The 21,408-nt window shown below is 49.6% G+C and overlaps 1 protein-coding gene and 3 non-coding genes across 6 annotated transcripts; all 4 read left to right on the forward strand.

The window, feature by feature from the left end:
* Window positions 1-6,919: 6,919 nt before the first annotated feature.
* Window positions 6,920-18,784, forward strand: TBRG4 (transforming growth factor beta regulator 4). Of its 3 annotated transcripts, XM_025378154.1 has the most exons (11): window positions 7,024-7,127; window positions 9,763-10,223; window positions 13,117-13,440; window positions 14,165-14,336; window positions 14,616-14,773; window positions 15,441-15,551; window positions 16,391-16,535; window positions 16,812-17,057; window positions 17,268-17,379; window positions 17,511-17,625; window positions 18,457-18,784. In XM_025378154.1, the coding sequence occupies exons 2-11, from the start codon at window positions 9,813-9,815 to the stop codon at window positions 18,556-18,558; spliced, it is 1,896 nt and encodes a 631-aa protein (XP_025233939.1). In that variant the 5' UTR covers window positions 7,024-7,127; window positions 9,763-9,812; the 3' UTR covers window positions 18,559-18,784. The 3 variants fall into 3 exon arrangements, with proteins under 3 accessions (XP_025233941.1, XP_025233939.1, XP_025233940.1); XM_025378156.1 differs by lacking the exons at window positions 14,165-14,336; window positions 14,616-14,773 and having other exon boundaries at window positions 6,920-7,106; XM_025378155.1 differs by lacking the exons at window positions 14,165-14,336; window positions 14,616-14,773.
* LOC112621937 lies at window positions 12,780-12,913 on the forward strand. The gene has a single exon (XR_003118858.1). It is a non-coding gene; the product is annotated as a small nucleolar RNA SNORA5 (small nucleolar RNA).
* Window positions 13,839-13,974, forward strand: LOC112621938. Its single transcript, XR_003118859.1, has one exon. It is a non-coding gene; the product is annotated as a small nucleolar RNA SNORA5 (small nucleolar RNA).
* LOC112621936 lies at window positions 14,392-14,525 on the forward strand. Its single transcript, XR_003118857.1, has one exon. It is a non-coding gene; the product is annotated as a small nucleolar RNA SNORA5 (small nucleolar RNA).
* Window positions 18,785-21,408: the final 2,624 nt, after the last annotated feature.

Consider the following 21,408-nt stretch of genomic DNA (forward strand, 5'->3'; position numbering starts at 1 on the left):
CCCCCCTGCCCCAGGCTCTGAAATTATTCAAATCACCCAATCCTAAACCTGCTCGACCTGCCTTACCTGTCCTTTCCCACAGAAACCCCAGTAAAAACTCTTGCCCACCACTCCCTGCCCCATTCTTCTGCCTCAGGGCCAACCCCAGTGTTTTTCTGTGTGGCCCCTGTGGTGTGGCATGTGCACTTCTCTCCAGAACTGAGAATAATAAACTAGCTTCTCGATGGCAATCATCTCCTGATCTATCGGCCTTTATGAACCTCAAATTTGCTACTAACACATGATATTTTAAAATAGTCCCGGCCAGGCATGGTGGCTCACGCCTGTAATCCCAACAAATTGGGCAGCTGAGGCAGGTGGATCACCTGAGGTCAGGAGTTTGAGACCAGCCTGGCCAACATGGCGAAACCCTGTCTCTACTAAAACTACAAAAAATTAGCCAGGCATGGTGGCATGCACCTGTAATACCAGCTACTTGGGAGGCTGAGGCAGGAGAATTGCTTGAACCTGGGAGGCGGAAGTTGCAGTGAGCTGAGATTGCACCACTGCATTCCAGCCTGGGCGACAGAGTGAGACTCTCACAAAAAAAAAAAAATTCCCTTTCATATTTTTCCATATAAAACACTGCTTTAAGTTTTAATGTTTTTTTACCCCAAGACAGCCCAGTCTGTACCCTACTTGGGCAGATTTTACAAGCTAGTAAAACAGCCCCCTTTAGAGGCTGAGCATCCATGCCAGAGAGATCCATGGGGCCACTCCTCCATCTCCCACTGCATTCTCATGGCAGCTGCCACCAGAACTTCCAGGATCCTGATAAGGGGGACCACCTTGGCCCCTTCCCAGCTCCATCACCCTGACCCCCAGAGGCCTTCTCACCTGCACATTTGTTAGCACAGGTACTCAATGTCAATGTCCAAAGCAGGAGCCCAGGTTGACTGAAAGCCAGGAACGGCTATGAGCTGGGCCCCACTGGTGTAGGACAGGGCTGGGTCCACTGGGCTGTGGCTGTCATGATTCACTCTGTACACTGTACCACACCTCTCACCACACTGCATGAGGAGGGTGCTGTGGCCTTCTTGGTGGATGAGAAGGAAGGATGAATGAGATGTTCTGTGGATTGCTGGAAGGGCTGGCAGAGGTCAGGACTGTTGGCCCTGCTGAGGGTTTCCTGCTGGGGGTGCAAAAGACCCACCACTCTGAGTCTAGCTGGGACAGAGCCCCTGGGAGGCACAGAAGCAGGGGGAGGCCTGCGGCTGGTTGCAGAAGACCTGGACACTCACTCCATGTGTCCTTGGGCATGTCCTGCCCTCCCTGGGCCTCAGTTTGCCACATACATAGCAGGGTAGGACAGGTTATGTACTGCCAGAGCAGGGAGCCAAGCTGACTTTAGACTAGCCTTTGGGTCTGATTCCTCCTCTTATTCAGGAATCTGAAGAGACATCAATTCTGTCAGGCCCTGAAGAAGGGCCCTTCTCTGAGAAAGTCCCTCAACAGGTTTGTCACAGGTCCCCAAGACCACCCCAAGTTTCTGTGACTCTCTAGAGGAACTCACAGGACTCAGTACATAGTCATACCCATGGCTGAGACTTATTATAAGAAAAGGATACAGAGCCAAATCTGCAAAGGGAAAAGGCACACAAGGTGAAGTTGGAAGAAACCAGGCATGAGCTTCCAAGAGTCCTCTCCCAACAGAGACAAGCAGAAGTCACTGGATTCCCTCAACAATGAGTTGTGATGACACGTGTAGAATGCTATCTACCAGGGAAGATCATAGAGACTTGGTGCCCAGGGTTCTTATCAGGGGCTGGTCTCTGCCTGGCACACACCAAAATTCCAAACTCCCAGAAGAAAGGCAGGTGCTTAGCATGAGCCATGTTGTTGTACAAACAGTTTAAGTGCAGGGAGGATCCCTACCTTTTATATTAAGTTATTATCTGTATAAGAAACTGTTTGTCAGTCAAGTTCCCAGATGCCAGTCAGAAGCCAGCCTCAGGTGCTGTATCAGCTTCTGCACTGCAGAGCTCACAGCAATTGTGGTTTGATTCCAACTGGAGGGAAGGTGAATAGCCAGGACAGGACAGAAACAGGGTGGTCAAGCATTCCAATTTGCCTGGGACTTGGGTCGGGGAAGGGTCAGGGAGCTTCCCAGGACATGAGACTTTCTATGCTAAAACCAGGATGGCAAGTGGATAAGTTTCAACATGTGTTTTGGAGGGGTCAAGTACTCAAACCACAACAGACACTAACTACTTAGAGTTAGCATAGACCTCACAGATTAAGGGCTCAGTCCCACAAGACTACCCGCACTTCAGGTACCAGTCACAAGTAGTGGGTCCCACACTATCCACACTTCTGTTTGACTTGGCTGCAAAGCAAGGGTTCCCATGACCTCCTCTTCAGGTTTAGTAATTTGCTATAACAGCTCACAGAAGTCAGAGAAACACTTTATGGCCTTATTCCATCTGGGCTGCTGGAACAAAATACCATAGACTGAGTAATTTATAAACCACAGAAATATATTGTTCACAGTTCTGGAGATTGGGAAGTCCAAGATCAAAACACCAGCAGCTTCAGTGTCTCGTAAGGGCTCTCTCCTTCATAGAAGGTAACTTCTTACTGTGTCCTCACATGGCAGAAGGAGGAAGGGACAACCATGCTTCCTCAGGCCTCTTCTATAAGGGCACTAATTCCATTCACCAGGGCTCCATCCTCATGACCTAATTACCTCCCAAAGGCCCCACCTCTTAATATCAACACTTTGGGGATTAGATTTGAACATGCAAATTTTGGAGGGACAAAATCAGATCATAGCATCTAGGTTTACCAGTTTATTACAAAGTATATTTTAAAGGATTTAGATGAACATCTAGATTAAAAGGGTCTTAGGGGCCCGGCACGGTGGCTCACGCCTGTAATCCCAGCACTTTGAGAGGCCAAGGGAGGCGGATCACGAGGTCAGGAGATACAGACCATCCTGGCAAACACAGTGAAACCCCATCTCTCCTAAAAATACAAAAAATTAGCCGGGCATGGCAGCATGCACCTGTAGTGCCAGCTACTTGGGAGGCTGAGGCAAGAGAATGACGTGAACCCAGGAGGCAGAGCTTGCAGTGAGCTGAGATCGCACCACTGCACTCCAGCCTGGGCGACAGAGGCAGACTCCATCTCAAAATAAAAATAAAAATAATAAATAAATAAATAAATAGAGTCTTATGGCCAGGTCCCAAAGGAAACTGTTCCTCTAATCACAACACTTCTGGAAGAATCTCAAGCCTCAGAGTTTCTGTTCTCATGGAGTTTGGGAGGTGACACCTTCCCAGCATCTGGATGCATTCACCAACTTGGAAGCTCTCTGAACCCCATTGTTTAAGTTTTTATGAAGTTTAATTACCTAGGTATAATTTATAAAATCATTGGCTATTAGTAATGACAATCAAAAGAGGTGTTTTTATATGAGGAATACGAGCTTCATCTAAATTATCGGGCCCAAAAAAGGCATGAGAAAGAGACAGCAGTCACATCCCACTTCCTCCCTCTTGCTAAATAATCATCTTCAAGCTGCTTACTATGTGGACTCTAGACTGACTGAACCCCAAGTAGCTATAAATTAACCTAACAATACTGCATGCTGCACAACATAACTCATACCCTATCATTCAACAATGTATAGCCATCACTAATCAATGTTATTTCTGTAAACCAATGAGGATTCCTGACAAACAACTTTTTATTGGCCCCATGCCTAGTCCCCTTTTTTGCCTTTAAAAACCTGCTTGTAACAAAGGCTGAATGAAGCTCATATCCACGGTTACTTGTGTGTGAGTCTTCTGGGCAGCTGTCTTCATTTTGGTTCAAATGTAAACTCTCCACCTTTATTAATTTTGCCTCAGTTTCTTCTTTTAGATCAACTGTAATCAAATCAATCTCCAGCCTCTCTCCTCTCTCTAGAGGTTGAGAGGTGGGGCTAAAAGTTTCAGCCCTCTAGTCACATGGTTGGTTTCTCTGACAACCAGCTCCCATCTTCCAAAAGCCACTTCACTAGTGGCATAAACTCAGGTATGGTTAAAAGGGGCTCATGATGAATAACAAAAGATGTCACTATCACTCAAGAAGTTACAAGGGTTTTACAAATGCCCATTAATGATAGCCTGGATAAAGAAAATGTGGTACATATACACCATGGACTACTATGCAGCCATAAAAAGGAACGAGATCATGTCCTTTGCAGGAACACGGATGGAGCTGGAAGCCATTATCCTCAGCAAACTGACACAAGAACAGAAAACCAAACACTGCATGTTCTCACTTATAAGTGGGAGCTGAACAATGAGAACACATGGACACAGGGAGGGGTACAACACACACTGGGTCCTGTCCATGGGGCAGGGAGAAGGGAGAGCATCAGGATAAATAACCAATGCATGCAGGTCTTAATACCTAGGTGATGAGTTGATAGGTGCAGCAAACCACCACGGCACACGTTTACCTATGTAACAAACCTGCACGTCCTGCACATGTATCCTGTAACTTTACATTAAATTAAAAAACAAATGAAAAACATCAGGATAGCAATTCGCTGGGGTGGAGGGATAAGAAAGAAGAGGAAACTCTCAGAAAATTGCAACAATATTGGTAATATTCTATTTCTTAAGTGGAGTAATGGGTTCACGGGTTTCTTTTTATAATTCTGCTTTGTAACTTTAGCATATATAAATTTATATATACACTATATATAATGTATATGTAGCATTTTATGAAAACAAATGACGTCGTCTTTATAACATGCCTTAATGAAAACCTTAAAAAAAAAAAAAGTTACAAGGGTTTTAGAAGCTCTATGCAGAGACCACATATATATTTCTTATGTCACAGGTGGCTTTTAGTGTATTCAGTGTTGTGCAACCATCCTTATTATCTAATTCCAAGACACTTTTACCATCCCAAGAAGAAACCTCAAACCTCACTCCCTAGTCTCCCCATCTCAAGATCACATAGGTGACTCTTATCAATTCACCTATTCTGGATATTTCAAACGTAAATGGAACTATACAATATGTGGCCTCATGTGTCTAGCGTCTTTCCCTTAGCATGTTTTCAAGGTTCCTTCCTCAACAAAACTCCACTAATTTGTCTAAAGCTTTTAACAGATCTATAAATCTGTTGTAATATTGTCTTTTGACAGAAAACTTGTGAAGGATTTGGAGTAGAATTTGTGATAAATACATGGAATCTTAATTAACTGTTAACAGAAAAATCAAACTCGGTAAATTTCTTAAAGAGGTTTATTCAGAGCCAATGAGTGACCACAGCCCCAGGAAAATACAAACCCAAAAAGCCTTAAGTGGTCCCAAGGCAGTCAGATTATAGTTTGGTTTTATACATTTCAGCGAGCCAGGGGTTACAGGCAAAGACATAAATCAATGTGTGGAAGGTATACACTGGTTTGGCTCCAAAAGGCAAGATGTCTTGGTGTGGGGGGTTTACAAGTTATAGGTGGACTCAAATACATAGATATATACACGTTAGATGATAGATAAGATAGACAAGTTATAGGTGGACTCAAATACATAGATATATACACGATATATGACAGATAAGATAGATAGATCTTTTAGTAGGGATAGATAGGGTCTCCCTATGTTGCCCAGGCTAGTCTTTAACTCGTTGCCTCAAGTGATCCTCCCACCTCAGCCAGCTTGACTAAGGGATTCTTTAATTTGCAATTGGTTAAAAGAGTGAGGCTCTGTGTAAAACTTGGAGTCAGCAGAAAAGAATGTTTAAGATAGGATGCCAGAATCAGCCACAATATACTGGGTCAAAAAAGACCTCTTCAGCAAGATTGATGGTCTGCAAACTTGACTTAACCCTTGCCTTGCATGGCCATAGGTCTTATTTATAATTTGGTATCTTACTACCACAGTCTGTTAGTCTTATGATCTCTACTTTAACATTAATGTTGGTCAGTTGTCTAAATGCCAAAAGGGGATATAACAAGGGGTGTTCAACCTCCCTTTCCAGAATGGCTGGGAACTCAGTTTTTAAGGTTTCTCTGGGGTCTCCTTGGCCAAGAGGAGGTCCGTTCAGTGGTTGGGGGGCTTACAATTTTATTTTTAGTTTACGAACACAAACCAAAGTAATTATTTATTTTTATTTTATATTTTTTGTTTTGTTTTTGGAGACAGGGTCTTGCTCTGTCAACCAGGCCGGAGGGCAGTGGCAAGATCTCTGCTCACTGCAACCTCCACCTCCTGGATTCAAGCGATTCTCATGCCTCAGCCTCCCTAGTAGCTGGGACTACAGGCGCGCGCCACCACTCCCGGCTAATTTTTTTTTATTTTTAGTAGAGACGGGATTTCGCCATGCTGGCCAGGCTGGTCTCCTGACCTCAAGTGATCCACCCATGGAGGCCTGGGATTACAGGCGTGAGCCACCTTGCCCAGCCAAAGTAATTATTAACTCCACAGAAAATAAAAGGCTGTGCAGGAAGTAAAATTAATCAAGTCCATATACAGACCTCGGATACATTTTGTTTGGGCTATCCCGCACTTTATTTTGTAATTAAACACCACTATTTAAAAATCAGGAAAATTGCACATAAAAATCCAGAATTTTAGACGTAAAAAAAAAATTGCTAGGTCTAGATAAACTGTCTGCATTTACTCAAGAACAGCTTCAAGTGCAGCTGCAAGTGGGCGCTCTGGAGTTCCCCAGTCTCCACTCACTCGCCCTCCCACACCCCACATGCCTCAGCATTGCCTATCCCACTCCACCAGCCCAGTCTTTCACCGCCCTAGGAGCTCTCCTACGCCTACGCAAGCTGGGAAGGATCGCGGGACAGCATGGACAACAAAGGGTCGTCTCCCGCACTCCGTATGAGGATTAGGTACTGGTCGCGGGGCAACCGAAGCCTTTCTTCCTATCACCTAACGCTCCACTTGAGCCCTCAGCAAAGACTGTACCCGCCGAAAAGGTGTGGCCGGAAGCTGGAGACGTGGCTTCCGGACGGGCGGTGCGAGGCTCGCCTCGTTTCCGCCGGCGCTCCGAGTGACGTAGGAAGCGCGCCGCGCACCTCATGGTTCCGGGGACAGTTAGGGCGGCGGATGGAGGTCAGCGGTGGTTCTGGCGGCGTAGGTCTTGTGGCACGGGGAGAAGGGGCGGCTGGGCGTGGGTTTCGAGGCGTGGCTGGGAAGGTGTCAGGGGTCCTGGGATGCGGTGAAACTGGGGAGCAGGTTGGGACGCGGTGGGATGCGGTGTGCCTGGCCGTCCGCTCGTTCCGTGCTGGCTTGCCAGTGCGCACGCTTCCTCTCTCATCTAGCTCGCGCGGCCTGGCCTGGAAGACGCCGCCCCTGTTGACCGTCCATGACCCCAGCGAGCCAGTTTTCGTGACTTAGTGCAAGTTGTTTTCTCTCTGCATTTTAGAGCTAAAGTTTTGGATTTTTGTTTGCCTAAACCCAAGTCCGGTTCCTGGGCTTCCGTTTACTCCGCTAAACTGCTCTTAGGGCTCTTAAAAAATCGGAAAGGAGGCTGGGCGCGGTGGATCACTTGAGGTCATGGTGAAACCCCGTCTCTACTGAAAATACAAAAATTAGCCAGGTGTGGTGGCGCAGGCCTGTAATCCCAGCTACTTGGGAGGCTGAGGCAGGAGAATCGCTTGAATCCGGGAGGGGGAGGTTGTAGTGAGCCGAGGTCGCGCCATTGCACTCCAGCCTGGGCGACAGAGCCAGCCTGGGCGACAGAGCGAGACTGCGTCTCGAAAAAAATAAAATAAGTCGGAAAGATTTCTCCACTGTACTTAGGCTCAGAAAGTGGTAGATGTTGCGTTTGGGCAAATACTCCGACTGAGATCGCTCTCTCTTTTTTTTTTTTTTTTTTTTTTCTTTAAGTGGAGTTAGACTAAGCTTTTTACAGCTGCAGTAATCCCCTCATGTAAAAATAAATGTGCTGGCCATATACCAAGTTCCAGGAAGTGCAGAAAGTTCAAACGTACATTCTGCTTTGGCAGAAATGAGGCCCAGGTGAACGTTTTAGCTTGCCCTTGTCATGTGTCTTCCCTGGGTCATTTAATCGCTGTAGGGAGCTAGAATAGCTAATAGATTTTTTTTTTTTTTTTTTTTTTGAGACTGAGTCTCGCTCTGTCGCCCAGTCTGCAGTGCAGTGGCGCGATCTGGGCTTACTGTAAGCTCTGCTTTCTGGGTTCACGCCATTCTCCTGCCTCAGCCTCTCGAGTAGCTGGGAGTACAGGTGCCCGCCAGCATGCCCGGCTAATTTTTTTGCATTTGTAGTAGAGACGGGGTTTCACCGTGTTAGCCAGGATGGCCTCGATCTCCTGACCTCATGATCTGCCCGCCTCGGCCTCCCAAAGTGCTGCGATTAGTGATAACAGGCGTGAGCCACCGCCCCCGGCCGATAGAATTGTTAAAAGCACATTGCTGGAGATGGCAACATTGAGTTTGGCCTTGGAAGGATGAGATGTGTTTTAAAGGGCCTGATTGGGGGAGGAGGAGACCCGGGTAACAAGTCCTGTAAGGTGGGGTGGAAGTGCAAGGCCTGTTTAAAATGGGGCCTTGTGTTGTTGGGAGGCAGAAAAAGGGCTAAGACTGAAAAAATCATTCTGGGCCATGTTATGAAGTGCTTCTTCTTATTGGTTCAGAGTTTTTGCTGTTAGAAATTTGGTAGGGGGGAGTTTCGTAGGCTAGTGATGTAATCTACCTTGGTTTCGAGAGGCTCACACCTATGTCTGCAGTGTTAAAATATATCCACAGAGGCTTTGGGAATGTGAATTCTTCCTTTTTTTTTTTTTTGAGATGGAGTCTCACTCTGTCACCCAGGCTGCAGTGCAGTGGTGCGATTTCGGCTCACTGCAACCTCCATCTCTGAGGTTCGAGCAATTCTTGTGCCTTAGCCTCCCAGGTAGCTGGGATTACAGGCATGCACCATGATGCCCAGCTAATTTTTGTATTTTTAGTAGAGGTGGAGTTTCACCATGTTGGCCAGGCTGGTCTCAAACTCCTGACCTCAAGTGATCCACCCACCTAGGCCTCCCAAAGTGCTGGGATTACAGGCATGAGCCACCATGCCTGACCAAGTCCGTAATTCTTTTTTGAGACGGAGTCTTGCTCTGTCGCCCAGGCTGGAGTGCAGTGGCCAGAACTCAGCTCACTACAAGCTCCGCCTCCCGGGTTTAAGCCATTCTCCTGCCTCAGCCTCCCAAGTAGCTGGGACTACAGGCACCCGCCACCTTGCCCGGCTAATTTTTTGTATTTTTTAGCAGAGACATGGTTTCACCGTGTTCACCAGGATGGTCTCGATCTCCCAAAGTGCTGGGATTACAGGCTTGAGCCACTGCGCCCAGCCCAAGTCCGTAATTCTTAATCCTAGTTACCCTTGAAATTAAAAAAAAAAAAAAAAAATGCTGTCTGGGTCCTGTCTGCAGAGATGCCATCATTTAGGAGACCTTGGGCAGGACCTGGGAATCTGAATTGTTGAACCACATCGTAGGTGATTTCAAATTACAAGCAGGATGAAAACCTTCCCACCCAGGCTGTAATACTCCTGAGTTTTGATATTTGATGGCATTCTGTACTGAAACAAAGATCCTGTGAGATTTTTGCTTCAGAAAATACTATTACATGCCTATGGATTGTCAAGAAAGACTTAGTCTGATTTTACAGATAGGGTGGCTTTGACTCTATTTCATTTGTCAAATTTGTGAGTCAGGAACTGCCCCTGTAGTAGCCCCTTCTCTCTCCTTTTTCTCTCCAGGGTTTGGAATCAGTTGCTAGGAGTCTTGTCTCTCTGCCACCCGGGACGTTATGGCAGCTCACCTGGTAAAGCGATGCATGTGCCTCCTGAGAGAAGCTGCTCGTCAGGCCCCTGCCATGGTTCCGGTTGGCCGACTGAGACTTGCCAGGGTAGCCCATAAGACTCTGACTTCCTCAGCCACCTCATCCATTTCCCACTTCCCAGGTTCCTTGGTGGAGCTGGTGGAGAAGGAACAAGCGTTTACTCCCTACGTAGAGAACCAGGTGGACGATCTCATCAAGAAGGCCGCAAGGCCAGAGGAGCTCCTGGAGCTCCTTGATGGCAGTCACCACTTGGACAACAATCATGCGGCCCTAGTACTTATCCGGCTCTCTCACTTGCTGTCTGAGAAGCCAGAAGACAAAGCCTTGCTTATACAGGATGCCCGCTTTCAGCAACTTCTCTGTCTGCTCAACAGTCAGGTGGGTGCTGGAGTGTTGTCTGAGAGCGTGGACAAGAGGAAAACAGCCAGAAATGCTGGGGTCCACAGCAGCCAGTGCTTACCAAACATAGACAGGGGCCCTGCATGTCTTGTGGTATTTTTCATTTTTTTATAAATTTCAAAGTGTTTTATTGTGCTTTCTCTTTGTTTATCCTTACGAGAGCCCTGTTAGGTAAATATTGCTATGCTTGTCTTACAGACAGACAGCCGAGACGTTTAGTAATAGAAGCATGGGAAGCGAGCCTGGTTCTCAGTTCTTTGGGTGCTTTCCCCCTCACCGTATAGTCTGGACTTGTATTGCTCTCTGCCAGTGTCTGACTGATGGCAAGGCACTGTTCTTGAAGCCAAAGGAGATGCAGCATAACCGATGGAAGGTCCTTGAAACTTGAGACAGACGTGGGCATGATCTAGCCATGTTCAGACCCTCCCTCCGAGGATGATCATGGAGAGAGGCAACAAGACCCATTTGTGTGGCACTGAGCAGGGCAGATTTCAGTCTGCTCACTGTGAGGGACTCCCTTCTTAGAGAGTCTTCCCCGGGGCTCCATGTACAAAAACAGGAGTACAGACTCCTGCTGTGGCTAAGCTGGCCCTAACTCCCTGGTCTGCTTTGGAAGGGAGGTGCTGGGGCACTGAAACCATGTTTCCGGTTGTCAGGTGTAATGAAGAGAAAGGCACTATCCAAGGAAGGAGTTAAGTATGTATATATTTGCATGTGTCGTGTGGACTGAGGTTACAGTACATACTTATTTCTTGCTGGGGATATAATTCATAAAATGAACTTAGTTAGGCCCCGTTGTTATTTGGCTATAATTCTAATTGCTGTTTATTGACTTTTTACTCACATGTGATTTAAGTCTTATGATGCAAGACTGAACATTGTAACAAAATTATAAGGCAAGTATCTGTAATGTAATAACAGCTTTCTTTTCAAAGATTTTCCTGCTGTCCATGAAACCAGAAGGTAGACACCCAGATCTTCTGTAAGATTAGAATTTACTCCAGTACTTTCTGCCTCCTCCCCAGCCCTTCAGACAGCAGCTTCTCTGTTCCCAGGTCACCTCCTTGAAAGTGTGGTTTCTGCTTTCATTCATAAGTGAAGAGACTGAACCTGAGGGTTCAGTGTTGAGAGACTTGGCCCAGGAAAGGACGGAGCCACACTTGTTTTACCATCTGCTCTCTTCTGCGAGGATGGAGTCAGGGCCAAAGGGCTCTAGAGCCACCCATGTTGACAGTCTGGGCCCTGTGGAAACAGTACCTGAATAGCAGTCACCCTCTTCAGAAACAAAGCAGGCTCCAGCAGAGAGGGTGGGCCATGGTGCAGGTTCGGATCCAGAACTATATAGAAATAAGTTCACCTTTGTTTACCTGTGCAGCGGGGCTGATGGTTCTCATGGGATGTTGGTGTCTCATAGGGGTACACAAAGAGAATGATGCCCGGCATTTAGTAAGAACCTGTTCAGAGGTGCTGCTGGTAGCAGCAGCAGCTTGGTCATCCCCAGGAGGCCTCTGCATTTGGGTGCTTAGTGATACCAGGGGTCTTTTTACCCATATGTCAAAGGCTCTCCTGCAAACCTTTGTGCCCAGGGTGCTCCTCCTTTTGCAGGCAGTTGAGAGTCTGGTGTGCTTGGGTGCCACATCCCTGGAGGATAAAGATGGTGGTTCACTGCCTAATGCTCTGCAGGGATTCCTGCTTATTGGAGCAGTTGCTTTCCTAAGAAACTTCACATTGCCAGAAACTGTAAGGTTAGTTTGTTAGAGAACAGTTTAGGGATTGGAGCTTCTCTGACTCAAAAACAAATTATTTTACTGGAGAAAAACCAGTGTTTTTTGTTTTCTTTATTTTTGTTTTGTTTTGTTTGAGACGGAGTCTCACTCTGTCACCCAGGCTGGAGTGCAGTGGCACAGTCTCAGCTCACTACAGCCTCCACCTTCCAGGTTCAAGTGATCTTCCCACCTCAGCCTCCTGAGTAGCTGGGACTACAGGCGTGTGCCACCACACTTGGTTAATTTTTGTATTTTTAGTAGGCACAGGGTTTCACCATGTTGACTAGGCTGATCTCAAATTCCTGACCTCAGGTGATCTGCCTGGCCCAAGTTTTTAATACCTAAAACTTTTCATGTCATTGCAAGTAAAAGTCATGAATGATAACAAAACTGATCTTAGCAAGCTTAAGTGCCACCTTCTCTACCATCAGGTCACATCCATCAGGCTCAACTTTTTCTCTGATCTCTTGTATTGACTTGACAGCTTTACTTGCAGCTCAAGTCTGTGTGCCCACCACCCAGAGCTGTAGCCAGGACCATGTAAAAGAGTGTGGTCTCTCTTTAATCAACTACATTATGTCAAAGCTTCATTGGGGAAACTTGGAGAATTTCCCTTGCCACTCATAGTTCTTGCTTGCAAGCAATTGCAAATGACCTCAGCCACCTTGAGCAGAAATGTGCTATTTATTGTAACCTAGAGGATCAGGCTCAGAGGTGTACCCTTGGATCTGGCCGGTGCCTGAGGGGAGCTCCTGCTCTGCTGATACTTGGCAGCCATGTCAAATTCAGTGCCTGCCCTGCCCATGGTAGCCACTGGCCCAGAAGGCTGCCACAGAAACACTGTGACTCATGGGCCCTGTTCCTGTGTCCCAGGCTCAGGGATAAATTTGGTTACAGACACCAGGCGTCTAGGCCTCGAGGCTGAGCAAGGCTGCGAGGAGCAGCAAGGCACCCTGGCCCTGTTACAACAGAGTAGGGAACTGATACTGTCTTCTCTGAAGAGTTGTAGTAAATGCACGTGAAACAAGGTTCAGAGAGGGGGCCTCCAGCTCACACACAGGACTGACAGTGCCACATTACTTCTCCTGTGTCCTTTCTCTGCCTAGATAAACTCGGTCTGGCATGGTACCCTCTCGAGGTTGCTGCGGAGCCTCTATGCTCTGGGCCTCCCCAGGACCTCCAAGGAGCTGCAGTCAGTGGAGCAGGAGATCCGCTGGCGCATGCGGAAGCTCAAGTACAAGCAGCTGGCCTTCCTGGCAGACTCCTGTGCCACCCTCTCACAGGAACAGCACTCCCAGGAGCTGCTGACTGAGCTTCTCATGCACCTGGAAAGGCGCTGGACAGAAATTGAAGATGGCCGCACATTAGTGACCATCATGATGAAAGTGGGACACCTCTCAGAGCCACTGATGAACCGCCTGGAAGACAAGGTACTGGGCCTGAAAGCAGGTGGCACCCAGCCTGCCTCCCCTCGGCTTTGGACTTGTTCTTTGGGTGACAGTTGTCTGCAGAGGGGTGCATTGTGTGCACTGGGATCAGAGCCCCGGGAGCTTCTGTCTGGAGCCTCAGGCATCACATGGGGTAGGACCGGAGGGCTCGGAGCTGCAACAGGTGATTGCCCTGTGGCTGCATTCATCAAGCACCACTTGCTCCTCCCAACACAGGCACTTCCCTGATTGCACCTTTATCTTTCCCCCAAACCCCGTCACAGCACAGTCTTGAGAAGAGGGCATGGCAGGCAGCTCCTAAAGTAACACAGGTACTGCCCAGGCCTGGCTTCTGGCTAGAATTCTCCTGGAGATGTGGTAACCCCTATCAGCTGTAGCCCTGCAGTCAAGTCAAATTCAGTGCCCGTTCCTGTCATAGCGGGGGCTGGCCCAGATGGCTGCCACAGCAAGCTCGACAGCTCATGGGCCCTGGGTTGCCTATCCTGGGACCTGGGGATAGTTTGGCTGTGGACACTACTCCAGGTCCAGGGGTTCCCTGGGGTGGATGAGGAGGCAGGCCGTGCACAGTGGTCCTGTGTTTAGTCAGCTCAGGCCCAGTTGCTGTCTCACAGGGGCTGCACTGGATGGGACCATGGGACCCCTGCCCTCAGCTCGTCCCTGCCACCCCAGGCCATTGAGCTGACCTCTGCGTGGCTGTGGTTGACAGTGCCTGGAGTTGGTGGAGCAGTTTGGCCCCGATGAGCTGCGGAAGGTGCTGGTGACACTGGCAGCTCAGAGCCGGCGGTCCGTGCCCTTGCTGCGGGCCATCTCCTACCACCTGGTGCAGAAGCCGTTCTCTCTGACGAAAAGTGTGCTCTTGGACCTGGCCTACGCCTATGGTGAGCCCTTTGGACTGAACAGTGGAGAGAGGGGAGCTCTGGCCCTGCAGATACCTGCAGCCATGTCAAATTCAGTGCCTGTCCTATGCATGGTAGGCACTGGCCCAGAAGGCTGCCACAGAAACACTGTGACTCATGGGCCCTGTTCCTGGGTCCCAGGCTCAGGGATAAATTTGGTTACAGACATCAAGCAGCGAGACCTCGAGGCTGAGGTGGGGTGAGGCTGGTGGGATTGCTGACCCTCCCCAGCTAAACCCTGTGATCTGCTCTGTCCCAAAGGCAAACTTGGCTTTCACCAGACCCAGGTGTCCCAGCGCCTGGCTGCCGACCTGCTGTCCCTCATGCCCAGCCTGACTTCTGGTGAGGTGGCCCGCTGTGCCAAGTCCTTCGCCTTACTCAAGTGGCTCAACCTGCCACTGTATGAGGCCTTTGCCCAGGTGAGCCAGGGCCTGGCCCCAACTCAGAGAAGCTGGTTTCCTGGCCATCTGCTGGGAACCATTGCCTTAGTCGGGAAAGCAAAGCCAGTCTGAAAATGCCCACTTGTGGGGGCAAATACATACTTCTTGCATTTTGGCTTATATTGAAAGGGCTGCCATTCAGTTCTCAAAAAAGTGTTTGAGAACTGTTTCCTCTGTTCTTTCACTGACCATCATAAGTGCTTCCATCCATTTTGGGGTAGCTGTAGCAGGTAGCAGCATGGCTGGTGAGGCTGAGAATCCACTCAGAACTGTCTCCTGATCACTGACACCCCCCCCCCACCCCGCCGCCAAAGTGGAACTGTACAGAAAGATGACACCTGCATTTTCGTTTATGTGTGACCAGTCTAAACTAAGTTTACTGGTTGGAGAATATTTCTAAAGCCCTTACCGAAAAGAAGCAGTTTCTAAGTGTCCCAAGCCTCTGTGGGTAGTTGCTGCCAGGCGAAGGAGGATTTGGGCCTGTGTAAGTCCTTCTCTGTGCCCAGCAGAGCTCATGGGCCCCGGATGGAGGGTCCTCCCGTTGCTGCTGGCCATGCAGGCTCCCCTCAGACTCAGAGCTGGGCAGGAGGACAGCATGCTGGGCAGAGAGCTTATTCTGTCCATCTACTATTTCTGACCTATCTAGCACGTCCTGAACAGAGCGCAGGACATCACCGTGCCTCACCTATGCAGCATACTTCTGGCTTTTGCGCGTCTGAACTTCCATCCAGACCAAGAGGATGAGTTTTTCAGCCTGGTACGGCCTCTGGGCTCCCACTGCTTGACGTTTACCCTCCCCTGCAGCTAATTGTTCATGAACTGTCCTCCCAAGATCAGCTCGGGCTGGGCGGAGGGGGAGGGGCCGCTATGTGTGGCATGAGGGGGCAGGGGGAGCTGGCTGGAACCAGGCATCCTAGGGATCACTGAAAACAAACATGAAATCCTACTGTCTCGCTGACTGCCCTGCCAGGCAGCGCTGGGGGGTCCTGCCTCTGGTGCTCCTTTTAATGCCCTGTTGATGCTCAGAAGCTCCAGTGGGCCTTCATGCTATGTGCCCCAGCTCAGGGTAGGAGGGGGAGCCTTGTTTGTGAAGACTTCAGGACAGCCACAGAGGCCAGCAGGCCACAGGTGACCCCAGGCTCCCTAGGATTCCATCAGGGGTTTGCCTGGTACAGTCCTGAGAACAACCAGCCAGGGGCTGGGAGCGCTTCACCTCTTGGATGTTCTCATCTCTCAGAGGACCAGAGATTCCTCCTCCCTTTTCCCAGGTACTCACTTGGAGACATTATGGGAGAAGGGATTTTGTTCCCTGCCAGTAGGTTGGTTGTAGTAAACCTAATCAAATGCCAGCATTCAGCAGCACTCTTCCTGCTGTCCAGAGTGATCTTGGGGCATGAGGAAGATTCCTCGTACCTTCAAGCCCAGGATTGCTCCAGACCTCACCAAGGGCCAGGGTTCTGCCTCTTGTTCCCCAGTAGCCTCCTCTAGCCTCATCCCAACCGGGCCAAGACCACATCTTGGACTGTGACTCACCCATGGCTATTTGCAGTCCCTTAGGAGAGCCTGCTTTCCCCACCACACCCTATCCTTAACCAGGTACATGAGAAGCTGGGGTCAGAGCTGCCAGGCCTGGAGCCAGCCCTGCAGGTGGACCTGGTGTGGGCCTTGTGTGTGCTGCAGCAGGCACGGGAAGCAGAGCTGCAAGCCGTCCTCCACCCTGAATTTCACATCCAATTTCTAGGTGAGCCCCTTGCCCCTAGTACTACTGGAACTGGGGAACTGCCTGGTCTTGTCTGCCTAGTGCCATGTGAGGATTTGGGGCAGATGGAGGCCAGGGCTGTCACTCCCCCTTGCTCTCCATCCCCTCCCTGTGGGTGGCCAGCAGACTGTAACTCTGCTGCCTCCTGACCCAGAGAACTGGGCTGGGACTGGGTGTAGGGGTGCTACTGCCCTCTCATCCAGGGTCTCCCCATCTCTGGCCCCTAGACCCATCTCCCTTTTTCTCCTTGTTCCCTAGGGGGCAAGTCTCAGAAGGATCAGAACACCTTCCAGAAGCTGCTCCACATCAACGCCACTGCCATGCTAGAGCACCCCGAGTACTCAGGTCCCCTTCTGCCAGCCTCGGCTGTGGCCCCTAGGCCCTCAGCCCTTGACAGGAAGGTGACCCCCCTGCAAAAGGAGCTGCAGGAGACACTGAAGGGGCTGCTGGGGAGCGCTGACAGGGGCAGCCTCGAGGTGGCCACGCAGTATGGCTGGGTGCTGGGTGAGGGCTCCCCCTGGTTGGCACAGGGCCTGGCACTGCCTGAGTCTAACAGGACTCTTCTAACCCACCCCCTCTGCAGTAAGAACTGACCTAGGGAGCTGTAGGGTGTCAACCTGGGCTCCCCACAATCCCATCTTTGTTCATCCTTCCTGTGGGGGGGTTTCTGAGGGATGTCCCCCAACATGTTCTCATCTCACACTTCTGCCCCAGATGCTGAGGTGCTGCTGGACAGTGACGGCCAGTTTCTGCCCGTAAGGGACTTTGTGGCACCTCATCTTGCCCAGCCAACTGGGAGCCAGCCACCACCTGCAGGGGCTAAGAGGTAGGTGGCCAGGGACCTGTTGGCCATGGCCCCAGTAGAGGCCATGGGGGCACCATGGATGTTGGACTGCATATTCTTTGCTTTCCCTCTTTGAGACTGGAAGCATGCCAGCTACCCCTTCTTCCTTCCAGGCTAGCTTTTCTGCGGTGGGAGTTCCCCAACTTCAACACCCGAAGTAAGGACTTGTTGGGTCGCTTTGTTCTGGCCCGGCGACACATACTGGCTGCAGGCTTCCTGATAGTGGACGTGAGTACCTCTTGGGCAGGTGGTCACTACACAGGGAGAATCCCCAACCCCCACTAGAGAGGGGATCAGGTGGAACTGAGCCAGTAGGTATAGACACATGCCCTGCCTGTGGCCCCAGGCCTCTCCCAGGAGCTCAGGGAAGGAGTTTACTGTGGATCCTAGGTGCTCCAGCCTCCCCTCTAACCTTCCTAGCATCTCACCCCGTGGGTGCACCCAAAAAGGCAACCAAGCCTGCTCATTCAGCTTAAGAGATGGGCAGGGTAGGGCCCATTCACAGATGAGCAGCTCGAAGCCCAGGAGGCTGCACAGCTGTTGGGGCTCTGAGTGCAGCGGCTCTGCCCCCTTGGTCAGAGCCTGTTGTCAGGAAAAGTAGGACCAGTGGGACTGGCAGGAGCAGAAAGATGCAGGTCCTGGGCCTGACTCTGGGTTCACGCCTGGGAGACCTTAGCTAAGATCAAAGGGGGCCACCTTCCCTGGAAAGCGCCAGTGAATGAATATGTGGCTTCATGAGCCACACAAGCATTCTGTTTTCTTCTTTGGGTTGTTGAGAGAATTTTAACTGTTTAAAATGTAGAAGCCCTTCTTGGGCCTCCGAGTAGTGTGCAGACCTCTCCAGCACTGACAGTGCTAGCGCCTCTGCCCGCCTGCACCACCTGCAGTTCATGGGCTCTGCCTTGAAGACTTGGAGGCCAAGGGGCAGGTGTGCAGAGCTATTGGTCACCAGAGGTGTTGGGTGAGGGGTCAGTGTGAGGACAACAGGCAAGCAGGCAGAGCCACTGGCTGGAAGGGATCTCCTTGCCCATGTGACCTGTCTCTCCTACCTCCTTCTAGGTCCCATTCTACGAGTGGCTGGAACTCAAGTCTGAATGGCAGAAAGGCGCCTACCTCAAGGACAAGATGCGCAAAGCAGTGGCTGAGGAGCTGGCCAAGTGACTTGTGCCAGCAGCATGGGCCGCATGCCTCTCTACTGGAGGTCTAGCCGTGGGTGGGCAAGAAGGGTCACCCTTGAGGACAAACCTCCGTGCAGGACCTTGGCCAGAGTGGGGAGGGTGGCCAGCTGCTCTGAGGGACAGAGCATCCTCTTGTGTGTAATAAATCTTTTAATTTTGGTGTTAGACCCCTGGGGCCTTCCCAGGCTTTGTCACCCTCTGCACTCTCAGCACTTGTCTGTCTGCTTTGGGGAGCAGGGCATGGTTCTCCAGAATCTGCCCTGTGCACTCCCCTGCCATGCCCAGCCCAAGAGGGCTGCTTTCGGGACAGACCTGGGTTGTCACCTGCCTGTTTCTCCCAGCTTCTTCCTTTCATGTGTGCATATTCACATGTGCCGGCCTCTTGCGTAGGGGTCTCTCTCAGCCCCAGAAGACAGGTGGAGGCCTAGAATTCTGAACCTCCAGGGCAGAGGAGCTTCCCGGGGAAGCTGATTGGAGGTTCAGTGCATGGCTGGGGGTTCTGATGGAGCTGTGGCTACTGAACCACAGCCATCCTGCGAGGCTTTCTCACATCAGTTGTCTCACACTTAGCTGAGTGAAAGGCACCCTGACAGCATGTGGTGACAGGCGCGATGTGAGGGTTGGGCGAGCACTTGGAAGGTGCTGGCTCTGGGAGAGAAGATCCCACTTGGCTGACACCATGGCACCAAGAGCCAGATTCCATCGTTGTCTTCACCACCCTGACCAGAGCCCTGTGCTGTCATCTAGGAACTGGCTGCCCAAACAGGGTCTTGGTGGCCTCCCTGCTGCTGCGGGGGTTACCAGATGCTGGGAGGCAACAAGCTTTCTACCTTCCAGCCTCTCTTCAGAGACACCCATTGGCAGAACCTAACTAAATAGCAGTCAGGGAACTGGGTTGCCTCCAGCCATACAGAATGGAGAGCGGGACAGTGGGGTGGAGCTGAGAGTGGAGAGGCCCACCGCCCCCAGCACTCCAGGCTCCCCACCCTAAGCTGTTTCCCCAAAAAGAACAAGTCTAGTCACTGCTCTGATGGTTGGCCACTCACCCAAGCATTGGGGTAGTTTCTGCTGGCTTTACTGGGCACCATCAGGCACAGGTGACCACGGTCCTTGTTTGCACGAGTTTTAGGGTTACCACGGGAGTGGTCCCTCACAGTGGGAGGGGAAAGAGCTGCCAGAGATGATTTCTGAAGCAAGGAAGAGCATCTCAAAGTGGAGACAGCCAGGACAAATGCCCAGGGTGTGGCATCAGCTTAGTTCTTAGAGTGGGATGCACAGAGTCTGCAGGGCTGAGACCAAGGAGCTGAAGGTGCCAGTTCAGGAGGGCCTGGTGTGCATCTAACCAAGGAAATAAAAGCTCATCCTTGGAGCCCCTGACTTTCATTTTGAGATAATCACAGGTTCCTGTGCAGTTGTAAGAATCTGTGATTTGCTCAATGGCAGAGTAGGATGCAAGGTCACACCCCAATACTGACATGAGCACAGGTCAAGCAGAGAGCATCTCCTAAGGGCCCTCACATTGCGCTTTATACTCACCACCTCCTCGTCCTTCACCACCAGCAACCACAAGTCTTTGGTCATTCTAAGAGTGTCAGGGAATCACAGGATGTGACTTCTGGAATTGTATTTCTTGACTTGGCACAATTCTCTGAAAATTTGAAGTCTTAAATTGCATGTATCAGTAGTTTATGTCTTTTTCTTGCTGTTGCATCTGTTTTGTGCTTTATTCTGTGATGTGGCTGTAACAACCATTTGCTCCCTTAACCCTGGGGAGACATCCTGATTGTTTCCGGGTTTGGGATATTACTGATAAAGTAACCAGAAAATCTATGTCTAGGTTTTTCTGTAAGTTTTCATTTCTCTGGGATAAAGATTCCCAGGAGTGTAACTGCCAGGTCAGATAAATGTGTGTGTTTCTCTAAAAAACTACCATCTTTTCATCTCTTTCTGATAAGTTGTTGATAAGTACACATTTATTTCCCATCTCTGGTGAAATGTCTTCTCGTGTCTTTTGCCTGTGTTGTACTTGCATTTGCTTTTTTATCAGTCTTGAGAGGACTTTGTAAGACTTACATTGAGATATTTTTGTTTGTTTTTGCCTCTAGATGTCAGTTTCTCCGGAACCATTTGTTGAAAGGCTATCCTCTCCTGTTGACTTTCGCATTTTTGTAAAGTTAGTTGGGCATATTTGTGTGGGTCTGTTTCTGCATTTTCGGTTCTGTACTGTTAATCTATGTTATCTGTCTGCCAATATCGCATTCTTGTTTACCGTAGCTGTAAAGCAGGTTTATTGGGTGGCGTGATGGGTTCTCCTACTTTATTTTTAAGAATTGTTTTAGCTATTCTAGTTCCTTTGCCAATCCATGTAAATTTTTGAAAAAGCTCGTCTATGTAAAAACAAAACACGAAAGTCTTACTGAGGGTTTGATAGGAATTATATTAAACCTGTAGATCAGTTTGGGGAGACATGACATCTTTACTGTGTGGAATCTTCCAGTTGAAACAATAGCCATCTCTATCCAAGGGTTCAACCAACCCCAGAGTGCAAAAGCAAAAAATAATACAAGAATACAAATTTAAATAACAGCATAGCTTTTATACCATGTTAGGTATTTTCAGTAGCCCAGAGATGGTTTAAAGTTCACAGGAGAATGTGCAGATTATATGGACATGCCCTGCTGTTTTCTATTAGGAACTGGAGCATGTGTGGATGGATACCAAGGGATGATTGGATATTTATTTAGGCCTTTGCTTTTATCAATGTTTTGTAGTTTGGGTTTTTTGTTTGTTTGTTTTGTTTTGAGACAGAGTTTGTTCCTGTTGCCCAGGCTGG

The sequence above is a fragment of the Theropithecus gelada genome, chromosome 3, assembly GCF_003255815.1.
Source record: "Theropithecus gelada isolate Dixy chromosome 3, Tgel_1.0, whole genome shotgun sequence".
NCBI classification, from domain to species: domain Eukaryota; kingdom Metazoa; phylum Chordata; class Mammalia; order Primates; family Cercopithecidae; genus Theropithecus; species Theropithecus gelada.

Excerpts from the sequence above, each read along its gene's own strand:
- TBRG4 (XM_025378154.1), top strand. The coding sequence starts at position 9,813 with ATGGCAGCTCACCTGGTAAAGCGATGCATGTGCCTCCTGAGAGAAGCT. Across the intron at positions 13,441-14,164 it reads TGAACCGCCTGGAAGACAAG|TGCCTGGAGTTGGTGGAGCA; the intron begins GTACTGGGCCTG and ends TGTGGTTGACAG. Across the intron at positions 14,774-15,440 it reads TGTATGAGGCCTTTGCCCAG|CACGTCCTGAACAGAGCGCA; the intron begins GTGAGCCAGGGC and ends TGACCTATCTAG.